The sequence below is a fragment of the Lepidochelys olivacea genome, assembly GCF_965140295.1.
Source record: "Lepidochelys olivacea isolate rLepOli2 genome assembly, chromosome: 4".
Taxonomy (NCBI): Eukaryota; Metazoa; Chordata; order Testudines; family Cheloniidae; genus Lepidochelys; species Lepidochelys olivacea.
Window position 1 is genome coordinate 71521255 of NC_140414.1, and position 20882 is coordinate 71542136.

At 39.9% G+C, this 20882-nt stretch overlaps 1 protein-coding gene across 3 annotated transcripts in view; it reads right to left on the minus strand.

Moving 5' to 3' along the window:
* The window catches only part of FSTL5 (follistatin like 5), a 588878-nt gene that overhangs the window by 524615 nt on the left and 43381 nt on the right, over positions 1–20882 (minus strand). For all 3 annotated transcript variants that reach the window (XM_084625380.1, XM_084625381.1, XM_084625382.1), the window contains exon 2: positions 17723–17861. In XM_084625380.1, coding sequence (XP_084481506.1) covers positions 17723–17845 — 123 coding nt within the window. In that variant the 5' untranslated portion in view covers positions 17846–17861. The remainder of the gene's footprint in view (positions 1–17722; positions 17862–20882) is intronic.

Consider the following 20882-nt stretch of genomic DNA (forward strand, 5'->3'; position numbering starts at 1 on the left):
ATTCAGCACAATTCTTTTCTCAGCCATTTAAAGAAATCATAATCTAACACATACCTAGCTAGATTACTTACTAAAAGTTCTAAGACTCCATTCCTGGTCTATCCCCGGCAGAAACCAGCATATAGACAGACACACAGACCCTTTGTTTCTCTCCCTCCTCCCAGCTTTTGAAAGTATCTTGTCTCCTCATTGGTCATTTTGGTCAGGTGCCAGCGAGGTTACCTTTAACTTCTTAACCCTTTACAGGTGAGAGGAGATTTCCCCTGGCCAGGAGGGATTTCAAAGGGGTTTACCCTTCCCTTTATATTTATGACAAGGCTAAATCAACCAGGAAGAAATGGGAGTTAAGACTCTTGATATCTTTTCCTGATGTTAAAAGGAAGGCCATTTTTCTGTGAAAAGTCATTTGTTTTTCCCGCAAAGACAAAACAGGAGAGAAAGATGCTTAAAAGCTTAAAAATAAATCAGCAAAATAAATGCATGAATTAAAAATGGGATCAGATCTAAATTCTGAATTAAATTCCACACAAATTCTTTGCCTGAACCCCAAAGGCAGGCACAAACAAAATAACTTCTACAGTTCACCCTCTTATTATTTATAGTACATATTTCTTCTGATTTATAATACAGCAGTTTGCTAATTGGAATCAGAATAGAAATTTTAAAAATCCATTAATTTAGAACAGTGGAGCTGGGGTGCATGCCAGTTTGTCAACACACCACTATTAATGATTAGATTGACTTCATTGTCCTGCTAAGATTACATATAGTTTTATAAGACTTTCATATTGATTTTGAATTTTATATTTTATATTACAATTTTATTCAATTAATATGTATGCTCTGGAACTATCATTCTCACTCATATGAGCCAAATTATAATGTATGCAGATCACACCTCACCAACACACTGTAATTCACTTAATGTATGTACTTTGTCCCAGTGCTGCCCAAACTCTCACACCCTAGAGAGGGGATGAAGGAATTACATGAACAATGGAGTCAGAACAAAGAATGTACAAATCCATTTTTTCATTCATTCATCAGAGACTGGGTTATGCGTATCATCATTCTATAGATAATAAAAATGGATAATCAGATACTAGGAGGAATAGACGGAACCAGGCAGTAGGACAGAAAGAACTCATTATGCAGTGCTGGGCTGATGCACAGGTGGGAGTGCATAGGGAACAGGTTTGGGGGACTGGGAGGCTAACCAGATACAGAGTGGCCAAACGGGAGGAATCTGGACCTTGCTTATTTACATGGTAACAGCTATTTTAACTATCTCGTATTTGTTCTGATCTTAGGGATCAGAATTGTGTGAATAGGAATCCAGGAGCAAAGCACCCTCATTTGTACATTTGTCACATTCCTAAACCAAGGCCCATGTGATTCAACATAAACAATATTTTATTCATCATTAAATTGCAGCATACAGAAAAGGTTTAGTAGTAGTTGTTCTTAACCTTGTCTGTACCAGGAATGCCCAGCCCTCTTCCTCCTAGTTATCAATATGGGGCGGACAGGGTGGTCATGCCTCCGAACACTTAGTTATGAGCCGAGATAGAGAAGCTATGATTTACAGGGTAATTACATGAGCTTCCCAGAACATGGACTATACATGGTTCATTTATGGTTGCAATAGTATGGCATGTGACATAAAGAAGCAATGCTGCTAACCGAGCTCTAGGTGATGCCCCTGATATCTGCATGCATAAAGAGCCCTATGAATATAGATCTCATCCATCCCATGAAGAATGGGATGAGGTCAACCACCTCCAGTGTCAGGATTCACATGGGTGGAGAGGACAGTGGATGGTGCTAAAACTTCTACCTCTCTCATCATTGACACCAGAGAATTTCCCAAGTGAAGGTAGTGCAGCCAGATACTGCCAACAGCCAACAGTAAGACCCAGCACAGGGCCTCTGCATCCATAATCCTGGCCTTTTGCAGAATGTAGTGTTTCTGGCCAGAACTCCTGCTTCTTCCACAGGGAATGTTGGTGGAAGAAACAATGTGCAGTAGACTTTTTAAGGGAAACCTCAATTTCCTTCCCAAAAAAACTTCTTTCAAGGGTTTTCTATGGGAGGGAATGTTCTTGATTTCCAACCAATATCAGCTACCATATGATGGTTATAATAGCACTTTTTAAATAGGTTATGTCCTGAAAATACTAATGGACAAAGGAAAGAAATAATATATTAAATTGTCAAATTTTATTCATGTATATCTGGAAGAAAATATTAAATATTGTTACTGTTTACAAGACTACAGGATTACAGTTAAAAAACAAAACAAAACCAAGCTGTCATGTAGCTTAGGGGAAACCTGGAATTTGCCCTGGACATATTAAAAGGGCAATGGGTACAGAGTATAAGATCCTTCAGGAATAAAAGAATTCTCACATTTTTTACAAGTGAGAACAGCACTGTACTCTGAGTCTCCAGCATTCACTGCTACATTTAACAGCAGTAGAAAGCCTTTTTTCCAGGGCAGAGAGGATTTAAGGGGATGAAATTATATGAATTCTCAGAGCCTTCAGGCAGGCAGGACTTCTAGATAAACACTGAACTTTTCAACTTGGGATTGTTTGAAGCTTTATAATCTGGGCTTTGCCTGCTTGACCCTTCTCTGTATCTCTGAGTAGCATTATTTTGCATGTAATCTTTCCTGGATAAAATGTTCCAAATGAGCATGTGAGTGTAACCTTAAAAAACATAACTAGCATACACAGTACATATATCATTGAAAAGAACATCTGTATAAACCCTCCCATTTGCTGATATACATTATACAACATTCTAACTAATTTACATTTCATAATTTGTAATGAAAATAATGTATTATCCCAATTTATTATATTAATTGGAATGCATCTGTTTCTTCCTACAACATTTTATTTTTCTATTTCCCTTCTTTGTTTCACCTGAAAGTGCAGATTTTTCATAAGAAGGCAAAAATGGAAATATTTGGACTTATAGAAATATTTGAGAAAACTTTGAATGTTGTGGATTTTATTTGTTCTCACACTTACTTAACTGTGAGTTAAGAGGGTTTCCAATTGTGTTACACTGGGGTGAAATAAGAATCAGAAACATTAATTTTAAGAAGGGGGTGTTTGTGATGTTCTGTACCTCAGCAGATCACTCTGCACGCCCATGTTCACCCTTATATGATTGTGTGATATCCTATGCAAAGTTTTTCATGCCAGGTGTCTTCAGAAGTCTCATAATGCACTGAGTATTGTTATTATAGTAATGTGATAGGTTGTAATTTCATGTATGTAGTTATGAGGTTGAAAATGTGTTCTCATAGCTTAAAACAAGCCCAGGCAAAACTCCCCAAAAGCAGAGGGGCAGTTCATACCTCATCAGGGCATGTATGGGACAAACCCAGCCCAGCCTCACAGGAACAAAGGACACTGGCCTAGGCAGCAGCAAGGTATCTGTTGGACTCTTGAGTGAGCCACCCCCCTTCATTTTGTCATTTTGGGACTATGATGTCGTAATGCTCACCTAACTCTGAAGGAGTGGGGGACAAACCCAAGAGGGAAGAAAGAACATGATAAAAGGGAGAGACGTTTGCCATGCTCTTCCTCTCTCATCCACGTCCATCTACAGACATCACCACCAAGCGACTGAAGCACTGATCAAAGGGGAAAGCCTGGCTGAAGGGCAACCAGCCAGCCTGTGGTGAGAGGAATCTAAGTTTGTAAGGGCACTGAAAGTGTTCAGATCAGCTTAGAATGCATCCTGCTTTTATTTCATTTGACCAAATCTGACTTGTTGTGCTTTGACTTATAATAACTTAAAATTTATCTTTGTAGTTAATAAATTTGTTTGTTGCGGTTCAGTGATGAGACAGAACACAGCTTTATGCAAGCAAACAGGCTGGTCAGCGGAGATGGGCTGTTCTGCCCCCCCTGCCTTCCACCTTCTCCTTTTATTATATTTCTCCCCCTAAGCATTACACACTGCTACACAAAGGAATGTATGACGTTGATTCATATGCTTAGTTACCATCCTCTATCTACTACAATCCTGGTTCTCAGGCCTTGAGCCCAGGCTAAAGAAACCTCCCACAGTTGCTGTCCAAACAATCAAGTTCTCAGGGTTCATATCTAGCCCTTGTCCTTGGAGAGAGCAATGTGTGCATTGCTCCTAGGAAACAGTCAGGGTGTGCCCCGCCTGCTTCCAGGTGGAATAGCTAGACATTAACCCTTCATTTGTTTATTCTACCTGAAGCAGTGCATTTGGTTTGAAGCATGTCAGAGACCAGGGCTGGCCTTACCATGAGGCGAACTGAGGTGGCCACCTCAGGTGCCAGACTGTGGGGGGCACCACTAGGACCCAGAGTGTAGAAAACTGTGTCTGCTGCTGGTGCATATGTATCCTCTCTGCTCTAGATGCACAGAGATGGTGGAGTGCTATGCTGGAGGAAGGAGGGAACAAGAGACATAACAGGCAGGGAGTAGAAAAGGTGGGAATAACAGAAAGCAGCAGGAGCTGCAGGGAGACAGAGGAGGAGGAGCCTCTTATGTACCTCTCTAGCACCCCCAGGAGCCTGGACTGATTAACACCAGCTTCTCAGGGAGCTTCCTGTTTCCTGCTTCCCTGAACCCACTTGAGGAGAACAGGCAATCAACTAAAGTAGTAGGAGCCTGTTAGGCCCTTAAGATGCTGATATCTTCCCTCACTCAGGCCCTGCTACCAGCCTGCTTATTTGTCCCCTTCAACTGAGTGTTGAGAGCCACTATAGCTGGCACAGAACACCAGTCATGAGTGAAAGAAAATGCCCCTCTGGGGCAGCATTCAGAAAAAGAAATAAAGCAAAGGAAGCTTTTCTATCTAATCAGGAAGGAGCTCTCCTGAGTTACATAGACACAAATGTTCACGGTGAGCCTTCCAGCCCCAGTGAGGATGTGAGTGGTGAGGAGATGCCTGATTTTCCAGTTAGTCAGAGTGCAGGTGACCTGGCAGCTACTGCAGCATCCATATCTCCATCTCAAATGGATGTAACCATGCACATTCCTGAAGAAAATGGTAGATCAGAAAAGAGTGTGGTGGAGGCACAAGAAACAGCTGCTGCTGAGTTTAGTTCCTTAAGTCTAGATGATCCAGGACTGTGGATGCACTTGAGCAGTAGCCTGAGGGACTTCCTTGTACTGCATGGGCCACAGCAAGTGAAAATCTTCATGTTCCCTGAAGACAATGAAAATAGAAGTTTCCAGCCAACACATTACTGCCGTGAAATCCCCAATGGTGACAAAGTGGAGAGGCCATGGCTTATGTACTCAAAACCCCAGAATGCTACATACTGTTTTTGTTGCAAACTCTTCCACTCTAATGTTTCAGCCTGTTTGGGTTCTACAGGAACAAAAGGACTGGAAAAATCTGGCTAGAAATCTGGCATGCCATGAAAAGGCAGCAAATCACCAGAGAGCATTCCACAGGTTGAAAGAGCTTGAGATGAGGCTAAAGCTAAAGGCCACCATAGATGACCAGCATCAAGAGAAGATTTCATCAGAGTCTCTTTACTGGCAAAATGTTCTGAAAAGGCTCATTGCCATTGTGAGAATGCTTGCTACCCAAACCCTAGCAGAGTGTGGCACTTCGGATCAGCTGTATGTGCCAAACAATGGAAACTTCCTTAAAATTGTGGAGCTGTACTTCAGGAGCATCTAAGAAGAGTCACCACCCAAGAAATGTACACACCACTACCTTGGAAAAACAATTCAAAATGAAATCATACAGTTACTGGCAACAAAAGTCAAACAGAAGATTGTGACAGATCTGAAGTCAGCAAGATATTACTCTGTTATTCTGGACTGCACTCCTGACATTAGCCATATGGAACAAATGACTTTAATGGTGCATTTTGTAACAACAACAGAACCTAGTGAAAATGTCCCTGCAATGGTGACTGTCTTAGAGTACTTTCTAGAATTTTTTGACATTGATGATACTACAGGACCTGGTACGACAAATGTGGTTCTTAAAAAGCTGGAAGATACGGGAATTGCTTTACTGACATGAGAGGTCAGGGCTACGATAATGGTGCCAACATGAGAGGAAAGAACATAGGAGTGCAAACATGGATCCGAGAGTTAAACCCTTGAGGTTTTTTTTGTCCCTTGCAGTTCTCATTCATTGAATTTAGTGGTCAGTGATGCAGCATCAGCTTCTAGTGAGGCTGCTGAATTTTTCAATGTAATTCAAAGCATCTATGTATTTCTCTCTGCATCAGCTCATCGATGGCAAATATTGAAGCAACATCAGGGATCATCCTCTCTGACACAGAAACCACTGAGTGCCACATGATGGGAAAGTCGAGCGGAGGCGATAAAGCCTATCAAACATCAAATTGGGAAGGTAGATGGTGCCATAGTTGCCATTATGGAGGATAATGCTATGACAGAAACTGTTCATGGGAGAACAGTGGCAGAGGGAAATGGAATCACCAGAAACATACATAACTTCAAATTTCTGTGTGGCTTAGTGTTGTGGCATGACATACTGTTTGAAATAAATATTGTAAGCAAAGTCATACCTACAGTATTACTGGTCAGATGAGGGATTTCAAAATGTTCTGAAGAGTGCCCAGAAGTTGGCAGAGGAACTTCCCACTGAAGCTATTTTCCCACCCATTCAAGAATACAAGAGTCACCAAAGAAGAAGACATTTTGATTATGAGGCCTGGGATAATCCCATAAGAGATCCCAAACAACAATTCAAAGTTGAATTCTTTAACCAGGTGCTAGATTGTGCAAGAGTCAGTTGAAGAACGTTTCATGCAGCTCAAGGAACACAGCAGTATATTTGGGATGTTGTATGATATTCCAAAACTCCTCACTATATCTGAAGAAGACCTACACCAGCAATGCAGGGCACTAGAGACAGTGTTGACACATGATGACATGCCCTATATTGATGCGAGTGATTTAGGTGATGAACCGAAAACCCTTTCAAGATACATTTCAGCAGGATGAACTCCAAAGGCTTTTCTGGAATATATGTGCACATATAAGATGACCACCCTCTTTCCAAATGCTTTTGTTGCTCTGCGCATAATTTGAACACTTCCTGTAACAGTTGCCAGTGGAGAACGCAGCTTCTCCAAGCTGAAGTTAATAAAAAGACATCTATGCTCCACAATAACACAGGAGAGGCTGGTCAGCCTTGCAACCATCTCAATAGAGCATGAGCTGGCCCAGACTGTGGACCTTCAGCAGTTCAAATCTTTGCAACCAAGAAGGCATGGAAAGCACCACTTTGATTATTCAAACAGATAAAAATGCCAATGTTTACTATGCAGACAAAAAAAGTTACATTTGCTGTTCAGGTGTTTGAAAGTTAAGTGTTACTTAAAATTTTTGAACAAGGCATTTTAAGTTGTTAGTTCTCCTTTATTGGGGTAGGCAGCAGAGCAGTACCGTGAGAGGAACAAGAAGAAGGCAGAATTGAGACCTTTCAAAGTTTTGGCCCAAGCGACGGGGCATGAGGGCATCATTTGAGCTCCTCACCTCAGGCACCAAAATGTTCTGGGCCGGTCCTGTCAAAGACTCCCCTTAGGATAACAACCTTGGTACATATCAATTGTTAAATTGACTAATTCATATAAGCTTGCAGTGTCCAGCAGGCATAATTGGACACTGCAAGACCAAGGTTCCTAGGGTTGTGTCTGGGACCAGAGATATTGGCTAATGTCATTCGGTTGCACAATCATAGGAGCAGCTTACATGCTGGAGGCTGTACGTGAACAGCCCAGGAGTGGGGGTTCTCACAGCAGAGCAGGGTAAGGCTGGCTCCCAGAGTTGAGCACTAGAGTGACTTAGCAGATCACCGGTCCAGATAACACCAGGAGAATGTCACAGTGGCACAGCAAGCAGGGTGTATGTGCGGCTTGTTACTCCACTTGGAGTTCATACTTTAAGCACTGATATTTGTGATGTTAAGTGAGTCTTAAGTGCACTGGCTAAGAACAGTCAGAAGGAGGTCACAGTTTTGTTATTTTTCTGTCTGTTTATTTCAGGTGGGGGAAATAAGCACAAGAAAGCAGAAAAATGATTACCAGTGAAGCAGCTACAAAACTAGAGCTGGCCAGTCTGGAAGTAGCAGAGAAGAAAAAGGACCATGAGTTTCAAGTGTGGCAGGCAGAAATGAGGCTCAAAGAAGAGGAGCTGCACACAGAAGGGCTATGGAGGCAGAGGCAGCCAGAGAGGAGGCTGCACACAGAAGGCTATGGGAGAAAAAGGGAGAGGAAGAGAAGAAAAAAAGAGAGAGCGAGGAGAAAGAGAGAGAAAACACCAGCTCGAGAAGCAGAACCAGAGGCCCCCGACCCCAATGACTCCCATCACTCCAAAAATCCACAAATGGGAACACTTATGTCCTGCATACAGTGAAGAGGATGATATTGCTGAATATCTGAATACCTTTGGAAGACTGTGTGTAATACATGAAATCCCTGATGATAAGAGAGTTCCTACCCTGACTGTGAAATTAACTGGTAAAGCTCGAAATGTATTCAATGGAATGTCTATCAAAGAGGTTTTAGACTACTGTAAATTTAAAAATAATGTTTTGGAAAGTTTTCAGATTACCCCCAGAAACATATGGAATTAAATTTGGGAATTTTAAAAGGGATATTGGGATGAGTAATGGGGAATATGTAAACAAAATGAAAGATTTGTTGGGAAAATGGGTGAGGCGTAAAGAGGTGGCAAGTTTTGAAGGAATGCTTGATCTTGTTGCTCAAAAGCATTTCCTAAGCATATGTAAGGCTGATGTAAAGCAGTATCTATGGGACAAAGATGTAAAGACCGTGGATGAGATGGCATTTTTAGCTTATGCCTTCAAACAGACTCAGGCATCTATTGAGGGCAGGCCATAGAAACAGTGGTTTAAAACTGGTGAGAAGGGAGGATCCCATTTTGCCCCTGGGAAGAGAGAAGGGGGTTGGGAGCCTAAACATTCTCTTACCCAAAAACAGACCTCTACTGGTAACTCCTATCCCAAATTTCCTGTAAAAGCAAAAGAGCCCATAAGGTGCTAATTCTACTGCTCACCTGAGGAATAAATGCCCTGTGCTGGGAGGAAGCAAGCAACCAATAGCTCATGTTAACTCTTCTGTCCTCAACACAGAAAACCCCAAAGCAATTGAAACCTATCATATTGGTTTTGTGAGGTTAGCCTCTGCAGAACCAAATATGGAGCATGTTAAGGCTGTCCAAATAGATGGCAGGGCATACTTGGGATACAGGGGCCCAGATCTCTCTGGTTAAGCAGAGTGTGGTCCCAAAGGCCAGTATGCTAACTGGCCAATGGCAGAGATTGTGGGGGTGGGCAAAAGCAGATTTCTCATACCACTAGCTAAAATCCATGTGGTGTGGGAAGGTTTGGAAAGTGTTTCGACTTAGTCAACCTGCTTCTTGGTAATGATTTTTTTTGTGTAGCTCAGGTTAAAGTATTTGCCTGCAGCAGGAGGGAGTTTTATACTGGGACACCCGAGGGAAAGGGTAAGGTCTCAGGAACTGCTGAGAGAATGGAAAAGAGTCTCCTTGATTCTTCTGCAGCAGGGGGAAGCCACATGCTTCCAGGTGGGAGGGTGGTTGAGACCAACTCCTGCACTGCAACTGGAGGCAACACCACATCAGGAATGGATGGGGGTGTAATGCCTGCCAGGGAGAGAACTGTCCAGGTTGTTAGCTGCCAGCAGGTCACAGCTGAACCAGAGATAAACCCAGCTCTAGGAAGCATAGAGAAATGTGTCCCAGAGAAGAGCCCAGAGAAGGGGCAGGGAATCTCAGAAACCACTGAGGTGGGTGAGGATTCCTGTGACTCTGTAACACAGGGAAGCAGTGTGCTTCCAAGAATAGGAGAGGCTGAGACTAGCTCCTTTCCAACAGAAGGCAACATGCCCTCAGGCACGGGGCAGGAGAGGTGTTGTCAGTGATTAAGGAAACTGTCTCACTTGTTAGCTGGCAGAGTTTTACAGATGAACAAGGGATAGAAGCCTTCTTATGGAACACAGAGAAATGTGTCTTAGGAGGGGGCCAAGAGGAGGAAACTGGGGAAGGAATAGTGGGGGTACAGGAATGTCTCCTCAAAAGTCACTTGGGGCAGAATGCCCAGGACACTAGGAGGATGGCTGGGTCAGCATCTGTGCACCCAGGCACTCAGCCTGTGACCCAGGTTTTGAGAAGCAACTGTGTAACTGACCTCCTGGAAGGAGCAGTCACACAGCTGACTTCTCAGGGACAGAGAAACGGGTGATGGAGGGTACCCCAAGCCAGGTCCCAGTTTTTCAGGATGCTGTTTCTGGTAAGTTTTTAGAAAGTAACTCTGTCGCTTTACATCAAGATGCAGCTCTAACACTTGTGACAGCAGAAGAGTTGAGATCAGGAAATTGCCAGGTGGTAGTTTGTAAGAACACAAATGACCCAACTGACAAAAGGGGGTGTTTTCCCGCAGGCTAGTGAGAGACAGTTATGGGAAAACTGCTGGGAAGAGAAAAGGAGTACTTGTGGCACCTTAGAGAAGAGGTGCATGTGATCAAAGGGTAAACACACCTAGCCCACAGATCACAGATCACAGCCCTCTAGGGGACAGGGAAGGACTCACTGCTGGGAGGGAGAAACACCAGGTAACCTCAAAAAGGGAACTGGATTTCCTACATATGTACAGTCTTGGGGTTGGGAGACCGTTCCCCAAAGGGTCAGTCAATGTGCAGGATCCCCCTGAACACCTATCTTGCCAGATCCTGAGGCACCAAAATTCCAGAAACATTATTAAATTAAGAGCCCACACAGAGGGGAATACTGGGGGGAAAGAAAAACCAGTGACTGATTACATGGGAGAGAGTTGAAGGACACCCTGGGTAATGAACAAACTAACCTAAAACTACACTATCTGAACAGAGGGTGTGGTATCATAAAGATACAATTTCTAATGATTTCAGATGTGAGACTTCATATTAATAAATGATCTACAACAGCTCATTAGCAATGCAAGACAACTTCCAAATGGAAAGGCCCTTACACATTTATTCAGTGTCTTTGCTTATGGAGAACCTGGAGAAACTTGCAAAACAGTAAACCCAAATAACATTCAGACATAGCTTAACATCCCTCTGAATAACCACAGCAAAATATTCTTTGGAGTTTGATCTAAAAAGACAACCTGGAGTAAATTTTTTAGAAATGCTCGCTCATCACTGACTTTACTAAATGCTTCTGTTGATGCCAACGGATATTTTACCGTTGACTTGGAGTGGCAGCAGTTAGGCCAGTGCTGAGTTCTTTTAAAAATTCTACCCATAATCTCCTCCAGATTCTAGAACTTCTTATTCATCTTTCTGAAGTATTACACCAATGAAATCCCCCTTATACCTAAACCCACTCTTTGACCTGATTTTCTGTTTTTGTGACCACAGTGAAAGATAGGACAAGGATTTTGTTCATTTTCTTTTTCTTTTCTTGCATGGCATAATTTTGACAATGTTCTTTTGAAGAAAACCAGTGATGATAAACCACTTAAGCAAGACCAAACAACTAATAGTACTGCACAATTAAAATATAAATACAGATCACTGTTCTAAAACTAATGGAAAATCTTATTAAAGGAAATGTACTCTTTAAAGAAGCCCCATTTTGGACAACAGAGATATGATACTGAGCAGTAATTAAAATTCTGTGATCAAATATAATAGGCTATTGTTGAGCCAAAGTGACATAATCACAAGAACATTTTCTTGATAACTGGAAATTTCCCAGTTGTCCAATGGTCCATTAGTTTAAGTTTAATTCATACAGTCAAACATTTGAATTTAATTGACATGATATTATGGTAATGTCTGAACTATTGTCAATTTACATGCACAGAGTTGACAAGTTACAGATAATTGAATTTTATTCCCTTAGAAAATTTCCAGAAGGCAGGATGAGACATACTGCTTAGATGCCAGCTGGTCATTTTGTATAATGGGTACTAAAAATACCATAAATGAAACTTTTAATAGTTTCAATTAATAACTGATAAAATTTGACTTCTTCTCATAAAATCATTTTCTTGTATGGACCCTTCACATTTTGTGATCTTTTTACTGAAATACTATAAAGTGAATTGATTAGCTCAAATGGGGAAGAAATTTCTGGTAATTCCTAATGATAAAATGAAATCTATCAAAATAACATTAAACATTTTTTCTATTAACATATAACTATATGTAATGGTATTGTCATGAGAAATTGCAAATGGGGAAATGGTAGTTCCAATGGCATTGGATCCAAATATTCATTAACTACCAGTGTGATCACCCACACCCCTAGACTGCACTGGGGTTGGCCAGGACCATTGCAGCCCAGGCCCAGAACTGAGGTATCTAAGTACTCAGACTTATATTGCCACATCTTTCTGTGTAAAGTTAGCCAAAAATGAAAGATTAGATATTGAAAGCTTGTTTGCAAGACTGTCAATGTCAAGTGATGCAAAAGACAGCACCGCTGTCTCCTTGAGAAAGTCTTGTACATATAGTCTCAGGGAAGGGTTAACAGTCTTTGTCAATGATGAGACTAGTTGTTCCCTGCTGGCCTGCATCAATCATAAAGAACTAAGTTCTCTACAGTCTCAGCATAATTTTTTTTGTATAATCTGTATGGTCCAATCAGTCTGAAGCATCTGTTGTCAAACATCTTTCATCATATTTCATCTATTGCTGGTATGTGTAAACCCAGATGATCTGTGAAAATGAAGCCAGAGAACAGAAACTACCCTTTTGATGGCTGAAAATAAAAAAAATAAAATAAACAGATAAAAGAGATAAAGAAAAAAATCTTTTAAGAGGATACAGACTCTTGTGGCCTTCTGAAAGAGCTCTGATTCCCTTGACCAGTAAGGGCAGACCATCAACACAAGTCCCTCACCCCAACAAAGTAAATCTGTCCCAACCTCAAAACTGAGGAAGGCAATGACCAGACCATGACAAATTCAAAAGTGCCTACCACCTAACCTACAATCCCAATCCAGAAACTAAATTAAGAGTGTGGCAAATTCTGTGAAATGAGACAGTTATTACCTGTTATAGTTCAATGGTCATTTTGTTAGCTAAGAAATCTTGAGCTGATTCAAAAGATGTCATGAGATGGCTGTTAAAGGCACAAAGCATTAGCAGCCACAGAGGTTTCAATGCCACTGTGGTGAGGAAACCCATAAACGCATGCAGGGACTTCCTGTCTAGCAAGTGACTGGTACAGCAGAACCAGTCCCAATTTAACTCCACCTCATGACTCCCACGCAAGATAGATACATTGTATTCTATCCAGTTATGGTGTAGGGCACCTCTTGAATTGCAGATTGGATACAAAAAGCACAGCCATATCACCTCCTCATTAATTCCTCCTTAATTCAAGCTGAGCTGAACTCCTGGCCAGAATCAACTGTATCGAAAGCAGTCCAGCAGTATCACCCAACAAGCTTTCAGTAATGCAATGCAAACAATTTGCATGAAATTATGGACATCTGAAACTTTATTAACCATTGAACATGCACTTAGCATCACGAACCTAAAACCGGCATCTTTGTTTAGCAACATCACACTGAGAGTTAATGACAAGCAATACCAGTTGGATTAATATTAAACCTCTCAATTCTGGTTTACACTGTAGACATGATTTCTTTCTGCCTTGTCTTCCTCTGTCTGCTACAACAGAAATCAAAGAACCCAAGAACTCACCATTGATCTCTCCCCCAGGCCTCTCTAACCCTGGTTAGGGTAGCATTGCAAGAGAGAAAGAGAAACAGTTTGGAACCAAGTGGTGTGTTTGTTTTCTTGTAAGATAGAGAGGTTCTCTGGGGCAGGAGGAAAAGGCAAATGGAAGAAGGGCTGTGGGAAGTCATATGATGTTTCTAGGAAAGCTGACAGTAACCCACTTCCAAATTATAATGTCTTCACGGTGAGAAAAACACTGGTGATTTAGGTCCTGTTCCACTGTTTTCACAGTACAATAGGATTTACATGGGGAAGCTAGAGGTTGGTAAGTATAAGATGTGTATATTTGTTTTCCTGGGTGATGTGGTTTCAGTTGGCTAATTTGCATCGTATTTCTAGAGAATTCATACACTGAGCATTAGTTAGTGATATCTGAAGAACTTGTTGATTTAATTTATAATAGACTTTACTAAGACTATTAAATCAGTGGATTAGGGAATCTTCTCTCTTTTTTATTATCTTTAGTAAGGATGTTGCTGCCTTCAGTGGCAACTATAGCTTTCCCTGGTAACATTCTTGGCAGCTATTTTGTGTTTGTGTGTGTAACATTGTGACATTTTAATAGTCAATGATCTCCCTTCAGAACTAAATTCCATCCATGGAAACCCACTAATTTCAGGATTTGGTCATGAATACTGTAAATTATATATATACCATATAATATGGTCTAAATTAACCTCAAAGTTGCCTGAGTTTTCCTATACCTACTTGCAACTCTGTGAAAAAAAAAATCTGCACAAAAGTGGTATATAACCCATTTTTAAATATAAATGCACAAAACCTTTGTGAATATCTAAACTTGCTAACTACAGAAACAGTGTAAACAGTAACTACCTCCTCAAGCTGATAAGTTAATCATTTCAAGTTAACTAAGAAGAAATGGGATACTTGTGTTTTCACCTGACAGTTGAAACTACTCTGACTGTACTGTAATCATTGGTTAAGCTTCCCAGCACTGCAGCAACAGTGAATCATCATTTGTTTTCACTTTATGTAGCCATAAACCATTCAGAAATGTTACTTACTCAATAGCAAGCAACACCTTGCTGTACTTGTGATCATCTTTTACCCGCAATAAGCAATCTTGCATAATTGAATTTATTTATTTAAACATTTGAAATATACAATGCTTGTTGGAAGCAGAAAAGGCTCAGATTCTCAGAGTACATACCCGATATAAAATATTATTTGTTAAATACTTTGAATGTATGTCTGTGCCAGAATTGATTCCAAAAAAAGCTGACTTTAGGACATGTTTTTTTATCTTTTTGTTTTACTCTAATATTGAAAGCTAGATCATTTTATCATCTAGAAACATTTTCCAGAAAATAATCAACACAGAGATTTTGTTGGTTAGAGGTCAGAACTCATTTTAGTTCTCAGTTTTATCTACTTCACTTTTATCACTCACCTTTTTTCTCTTTTTAAAACTTTAATTTTATCTTTTTCAAAGAAATAAAAATACAAGGTATGCTAACAGAATGTGCCATCACTTCTGCAGTAAAACATAACATTCCAGTCCCCCTACTTCTTAACAGTTATTTTCAAGGACAGTGGACATGATTCTGAACTAGTGTAACTCAGGAATTACTCCACTAGAGTAAATCAGAAGTTAAAAATTCCCATCATTAAAGTTGGTCAGGAAATTTTTTGACAAGTAGGTTTTTTTCCCCTGGAAAATGCCAATTTGTCAAAATCAAAACGTTTAATGGGAATGTATCAATTTTAATGAGACTTTGGTTAGAAAATTTCCCCAAGTCTGGGATAGAATTGTGGTCAATACCAGAGAGAGAAAGAAATAGAATGACACCCCAGAATAGCCAACAGCCTGGTGGCTAGGGCATTCACTTGAAATGTGGAAGATTCAGAATGAAGTCTCTGATCTAAATCAGGAAGATTCTTCCATATCACAGTGGGTAACCTAAAAGGTTATTCTGGGTGTTTATCGAAAAACTTTGAAAAGTCTTGGTTTCATACCAGTGTGGAATGGGAAAATTTTTGAGATCTTGTAAATTTTCATGGGACAGGAAAACCATTTCCTGACCAGCTCTATCCAGCATTGATTGCACTCTGTAAGCAGGAGCCATTACCAACCTGCAGTATAAAAAACTCCACACACTTTAAGGTCCAACCTCACCTAATTCTGGGGGTTTAGCTTTACAGCAATAAAGTAACAAACACCAGCTCACACTTTCTACCAGGTTTGACTGTTCAGAGGATTTTTCCCCCTTAGGAATGTTCAGTCCACAGTCTACATCTTTCTTTTCCCCGAGAGAGAATCCCACTTCCTTTATAGACAGATGGTGATGACAAGTCATGTCAGTGAGTCAACAGGACTCATTTAAACCTTTCCCAAAAGTACCAACATTCACTAGACGGAGGGTGTTTCAGGAAAACACTGCCAGTCTGGTACATTCTCACAACTAATTGCAAACAAAAATTTATTAGTATAATATCAGAGGCCTTTTTAATAGAATTGACTAATTAAAATAAAGCAATGATGGTTTAGAGATGAGAGACAAAAAATAATCTTCTATTTTTTATCTATGTTAATCTCCACAAACTATGTTTGTAATCTGTATCATATTCTGTTTTCAAACATAAAACAGCTATCTAAGAATTACTCCACCAACAACACTACGAACAGACTAATGTTAACTTAACTAGAGGTAACTAGAGACCACGTAAATCTAAAAAATATATTCTTAGTTGTTTTTTTATCTCCTGCTTCTGTCTCTATCTCTGCTTTCATCTCCATTCTTCCTCTTTTTTTCTTTTCCACCGAAACTGTCTGTATTTCCAGTGTTGTTTTCATGGTCACCCTTCCTGTCTGTCTGTTTTAATTTCCTCCTAGTTTCAGTCTATTATTTTCTCATTTTTCTTTCTTCTCCTTGCTACTATAGAGTATGCTTCTCTGAAATTGCATAAATGGAACTGAATTAACAGGTAAAGTCTAAGACCCTGATCCTGCCAAGTAGTCCACTTACCAGTTTAAAATGAAGCACATATATGAGTGTTTGCAGGACTGGGCCTCACGTACTCAAGACATTCTTAGCACGTGCTGATATTGGAATAATAATCCACAGAGGATTCATACTATAGCATTTCTTTGTAATTTTACTAAAATATAGTGTTTACATATTTTATGTTCCATCTGTAAGAAATATACTGTACTTACACAAAAATGTACATTCATGGGCAAATCCTTCAATATTTACTTAGGCAAAATTTCCACTGGTTTCAATGGTGAGTTTCACCTGAATATAGACCGAGTGAGAACTTCAGGATTTGGGCTCATCTTTACAAACTTACAAATAGCAGGAAATAGTTTTGATATTTTGTAAAGTACATGAAGAAATTTAACTAAAACACCTTGAAATGTTAATACCAACCCACTTAGCTGGTTTCAAAATACTTAGATATTTAATACAGATAATGGCCCTGATTCTCCAACTGAAGTGCACCTTGCACAAGCCCAGAAGTAGGGGGCAAAGGTGGTTTTAAGTCACAGTTGTGGCCCCATGCTTGTCCAGGTGCTGCTTCTGTCTTTGGCATAAGTTAAAGCAATTTAAAGGCTGTTTTAGTCTATGCCAACTGCAGGCAACCCCCAGGGCCCATTATAGCAGTCAAGTATACCTTTCTATGGCCACTCACCTACATTGGCAGCCCAGTGAGGAGCAGTTTAGGAGATGCTATGATGATTCTATACCACTAGAGAATCACTGTATGCAAGGGGAGTTATCTGGTGGCTATGGAAACTGGATTTAAGGCTGTTTTGATCCCTGGAAAGTTGCAAAGCATCTCCATTATACTGATTAATTAGAGCAATATTCTGAAGATTTTATTATTGGAAAGAGTTTCTTCCTAAACGGTTACTCTGATAAAATAAAAGTTTATTGAGTAAATTATTCCTTATTTGTGGAAAAGCAAAGAATGCTAGAAAATAATCAGTACCTTGTGGCGTAATCTTACTAGAGGCTGATAGGGCTTAAAGTCATATCCTTCCTTGGCTGGCCACCCTTCTGCTCCCAACAAAATGCATCCAAGAAATAAAACAGCTGACCACCACATAAACATCCTTACTGGTTTCCTCCTGTCAAAATAAAAAAATAGTAAAAGATTAATGACAGACCATTAAAATAATTTTGCCACAAATAATCTAATAAAAACTAAAAATATTTAAATTCCATTTGTAGACTAGAATAGATGCTATTAAAATTATCTAGCATAAGCTGTCTGATAGCCCAAAAATAATGATGGGCTGGTGTTTAGGAATCAAAAAATGACTAGGTTGTATTGGACTAAATATTTCTAATCAGCATTCAGCACCTATACCATAGTTTGACTGTGGAGGAAAAAAATATGTAAAGGACAGTACATAAAAGAAAAGCATTGAAGAAAACAAAAATATTTTTTTAAACTGAAGAGCAGAAAAGAAGGAAAACACCAGTGACATGGCCCAGTGTTTTTTGTTTATAAGCATATTCTCCAGCATTTCACTGTCTATGTATGATGCCATCTCCCATATATATTCACTATTCTAGTTATCGTACAGGATTTGCAAACATAAACTATATGCAATGCATTGTACATGTGAACACATACCCTATTATGTCCCAATATTCGGGAGAACTTCTTAAATCAAGGTACTGGGGTCACACATTTTATGAGCTTCATTAATGATGTCTGCACTCTATGTGTATTTATATTCCAGTGACTAAAATCCCGAAGTCCTGGTCCAATATGTGATGGAATGCGTAAAAAATGCGTTGGATTCTTTGGGAGAAAACTCTTCTTTGATTGTTTCAAAACCCCCAGCTGAGCTGTGGCTGAGCTCAGTTAGCATAGCTTAGGAAGGTTGTGAGGGAACAAAGATTCTAAAACCTGTCAGGGACTACTCTGATTATTGGCATAAAGTAGACCAGCCCCAGGAGCTGTTATAAAACTGTGATTATCTGCAATGACAGCCAAGCGTAGATAAACTCATAGAATCATAGGACTGGAAGGGATCTCGAGAGGTCATCTAATCCGGGCCCTGGACTGAACGTAGCACAGTCCCACCATACACCTTCCATTACCCAACACAACATGTCCCTTAGCGCTGTACGCGTTGTGTTACAAGACTATTATTCCATCAGCAGTAGGACACCAGAAGAATTCTCTAGTCTGGTATTCACTAATGGCTAATTCTGCTGACTTTGTAGCCCAGCAGAGGTGGCATAATGAAGAAGCCATAATGAAACCCAGAAGTAGGGCCTCAATCAGGAACCTGGATAGTCTATCCTCAAGACATCACTCACAGGAGGATTAGGGATTAGGAAGGTTTTATATGTTTGTTTAATGATTTGTTTAGTGAATTTCCTTACAACTTTTCCTTTTATATGTGTGTATCCCCTAAAGTATGAGACAGGGAAAATATAACTTTAAATATATAAAATAAATATCCTGTGAATTGGTACTTCTCTAGCCATCACCCAGAATTAAAGGAGGTATTGTTTGTACCTTTGTTTTGTTTTACTATATTCTAGGTGCTGTATCTATAAGCATACATTGGGAAACTTGATCTTCGTTATGCTGGTTTATATCCTGTTAACATCAGAATTTAACATATTCCCCTCACCCCCCGCTATTCAGCCCAGACCCACCCACGGAAATCCATGAGCCTAAGGTGAGATATATGTCAGAAAAACAACAAAATAACTTGACTTTTCAACAGTTGATGTTTTCAACAGTTGTTTTGTTCGCATATGCAGTGCTGTTACTTTGTGTACGTTTGTGGAGTGAGAAAGAGTTTTTTGGAACACACTCAAGGTGTGTGGATGAAGGATGATCCTGTGATTATGACAGGGGCTCAAGAGACTCTGATTCAGTTTGAGGTTCTGCTGCAGAATTGCTGTATGAACATGGGCAAGGCACTTCATCTCTTTGTGCCTCAGTTCCCCATTGGTAAAATTAAGATAATACTTCCTTTCTTATTTCCTTTGTGTGTCTTGTCTAGAGGACCCTTAGCAAATTTGGATGGAATATAGCGAATAGTTTTGGCAATAAGAACTGAAAACAAACAAACAAAACAAAAACAAACCATTTCAATTTGAAACAAACAGCAAAATAGTGATCCAAGATGACATTTCATTTAGAAAATGATATTTCAAGTCAACATTCCAAATGTTTTCTGTGACTCAAACACATTTTTTTTCTGTCTTTCAATTTTGTGAGGGGAAAAAAAGCAGTTTCATTATTAAAAAAAAACCTCCTCCTCTCCTTTCCCTCCCCCAACCCCACCAGATTTCCTGTTTGGCCACTGAGCTGAAATATCAATTATTTGCTCAGCTCTGGTCTTCTCTCCTCCTACTGTAAAATCTTTGGGGCAAGGACTCTTTCTTACTATATGTTTATACAGAATCTAGCACAATGGGACCAGGATCTTGGCCTGACATTGTAGTACAATAATAAATAATAATGACTACTTCCATTCACCTAAGTTTGGTGGGGATGATGAAGGAGAAAAGATAAAGGTAGAGTGAGGGGAAGGGCGAGTAAATCCAACAGTTTATGGATTCACCAACCATTGCATACACCCCTCAGAGAATGGAGGAGCAGGAATAGTAGGAGTCATTGTGGGTTCAAAAGTTTAACAGTCCATAACCTTTGTTGGGGAGACAGATTTAAGCAATTTCAGCCTTTGAGGAACTCTCCTTTGCCAAGCCTAATTACCTGGGCTTGGTACAGGCGCAAGGTAAACCTCTATTACCAGTGACCTATAAAAGATATATCATGCACTATGCACATTTATGATACTATAGAAATTATTATAAAGCATACAGCATGATCTGCTGAAAAGGTTGGAAAGCCCACTGGTAAAACCATAGAGTTCAAAAGTATTCCACATAACTCAGAAAACTGCAGCTTCCATTCTGGGCTATTTCTGCAATTGAAACAGAGTATCTTGCTTTGTGTTTAGAAAGCACTCAACATTTTGAGAACTGCTGCCATCTAAATACTGAATGCTAATTACCTCAAAAGGGTTGATCCAAGATCAAAGTTTCTAAAGATTTAAAATAGCCTCTCAATCCTGAGCCTCTTTAGAATCAAATCCAAAAAGGCAATTGAAATT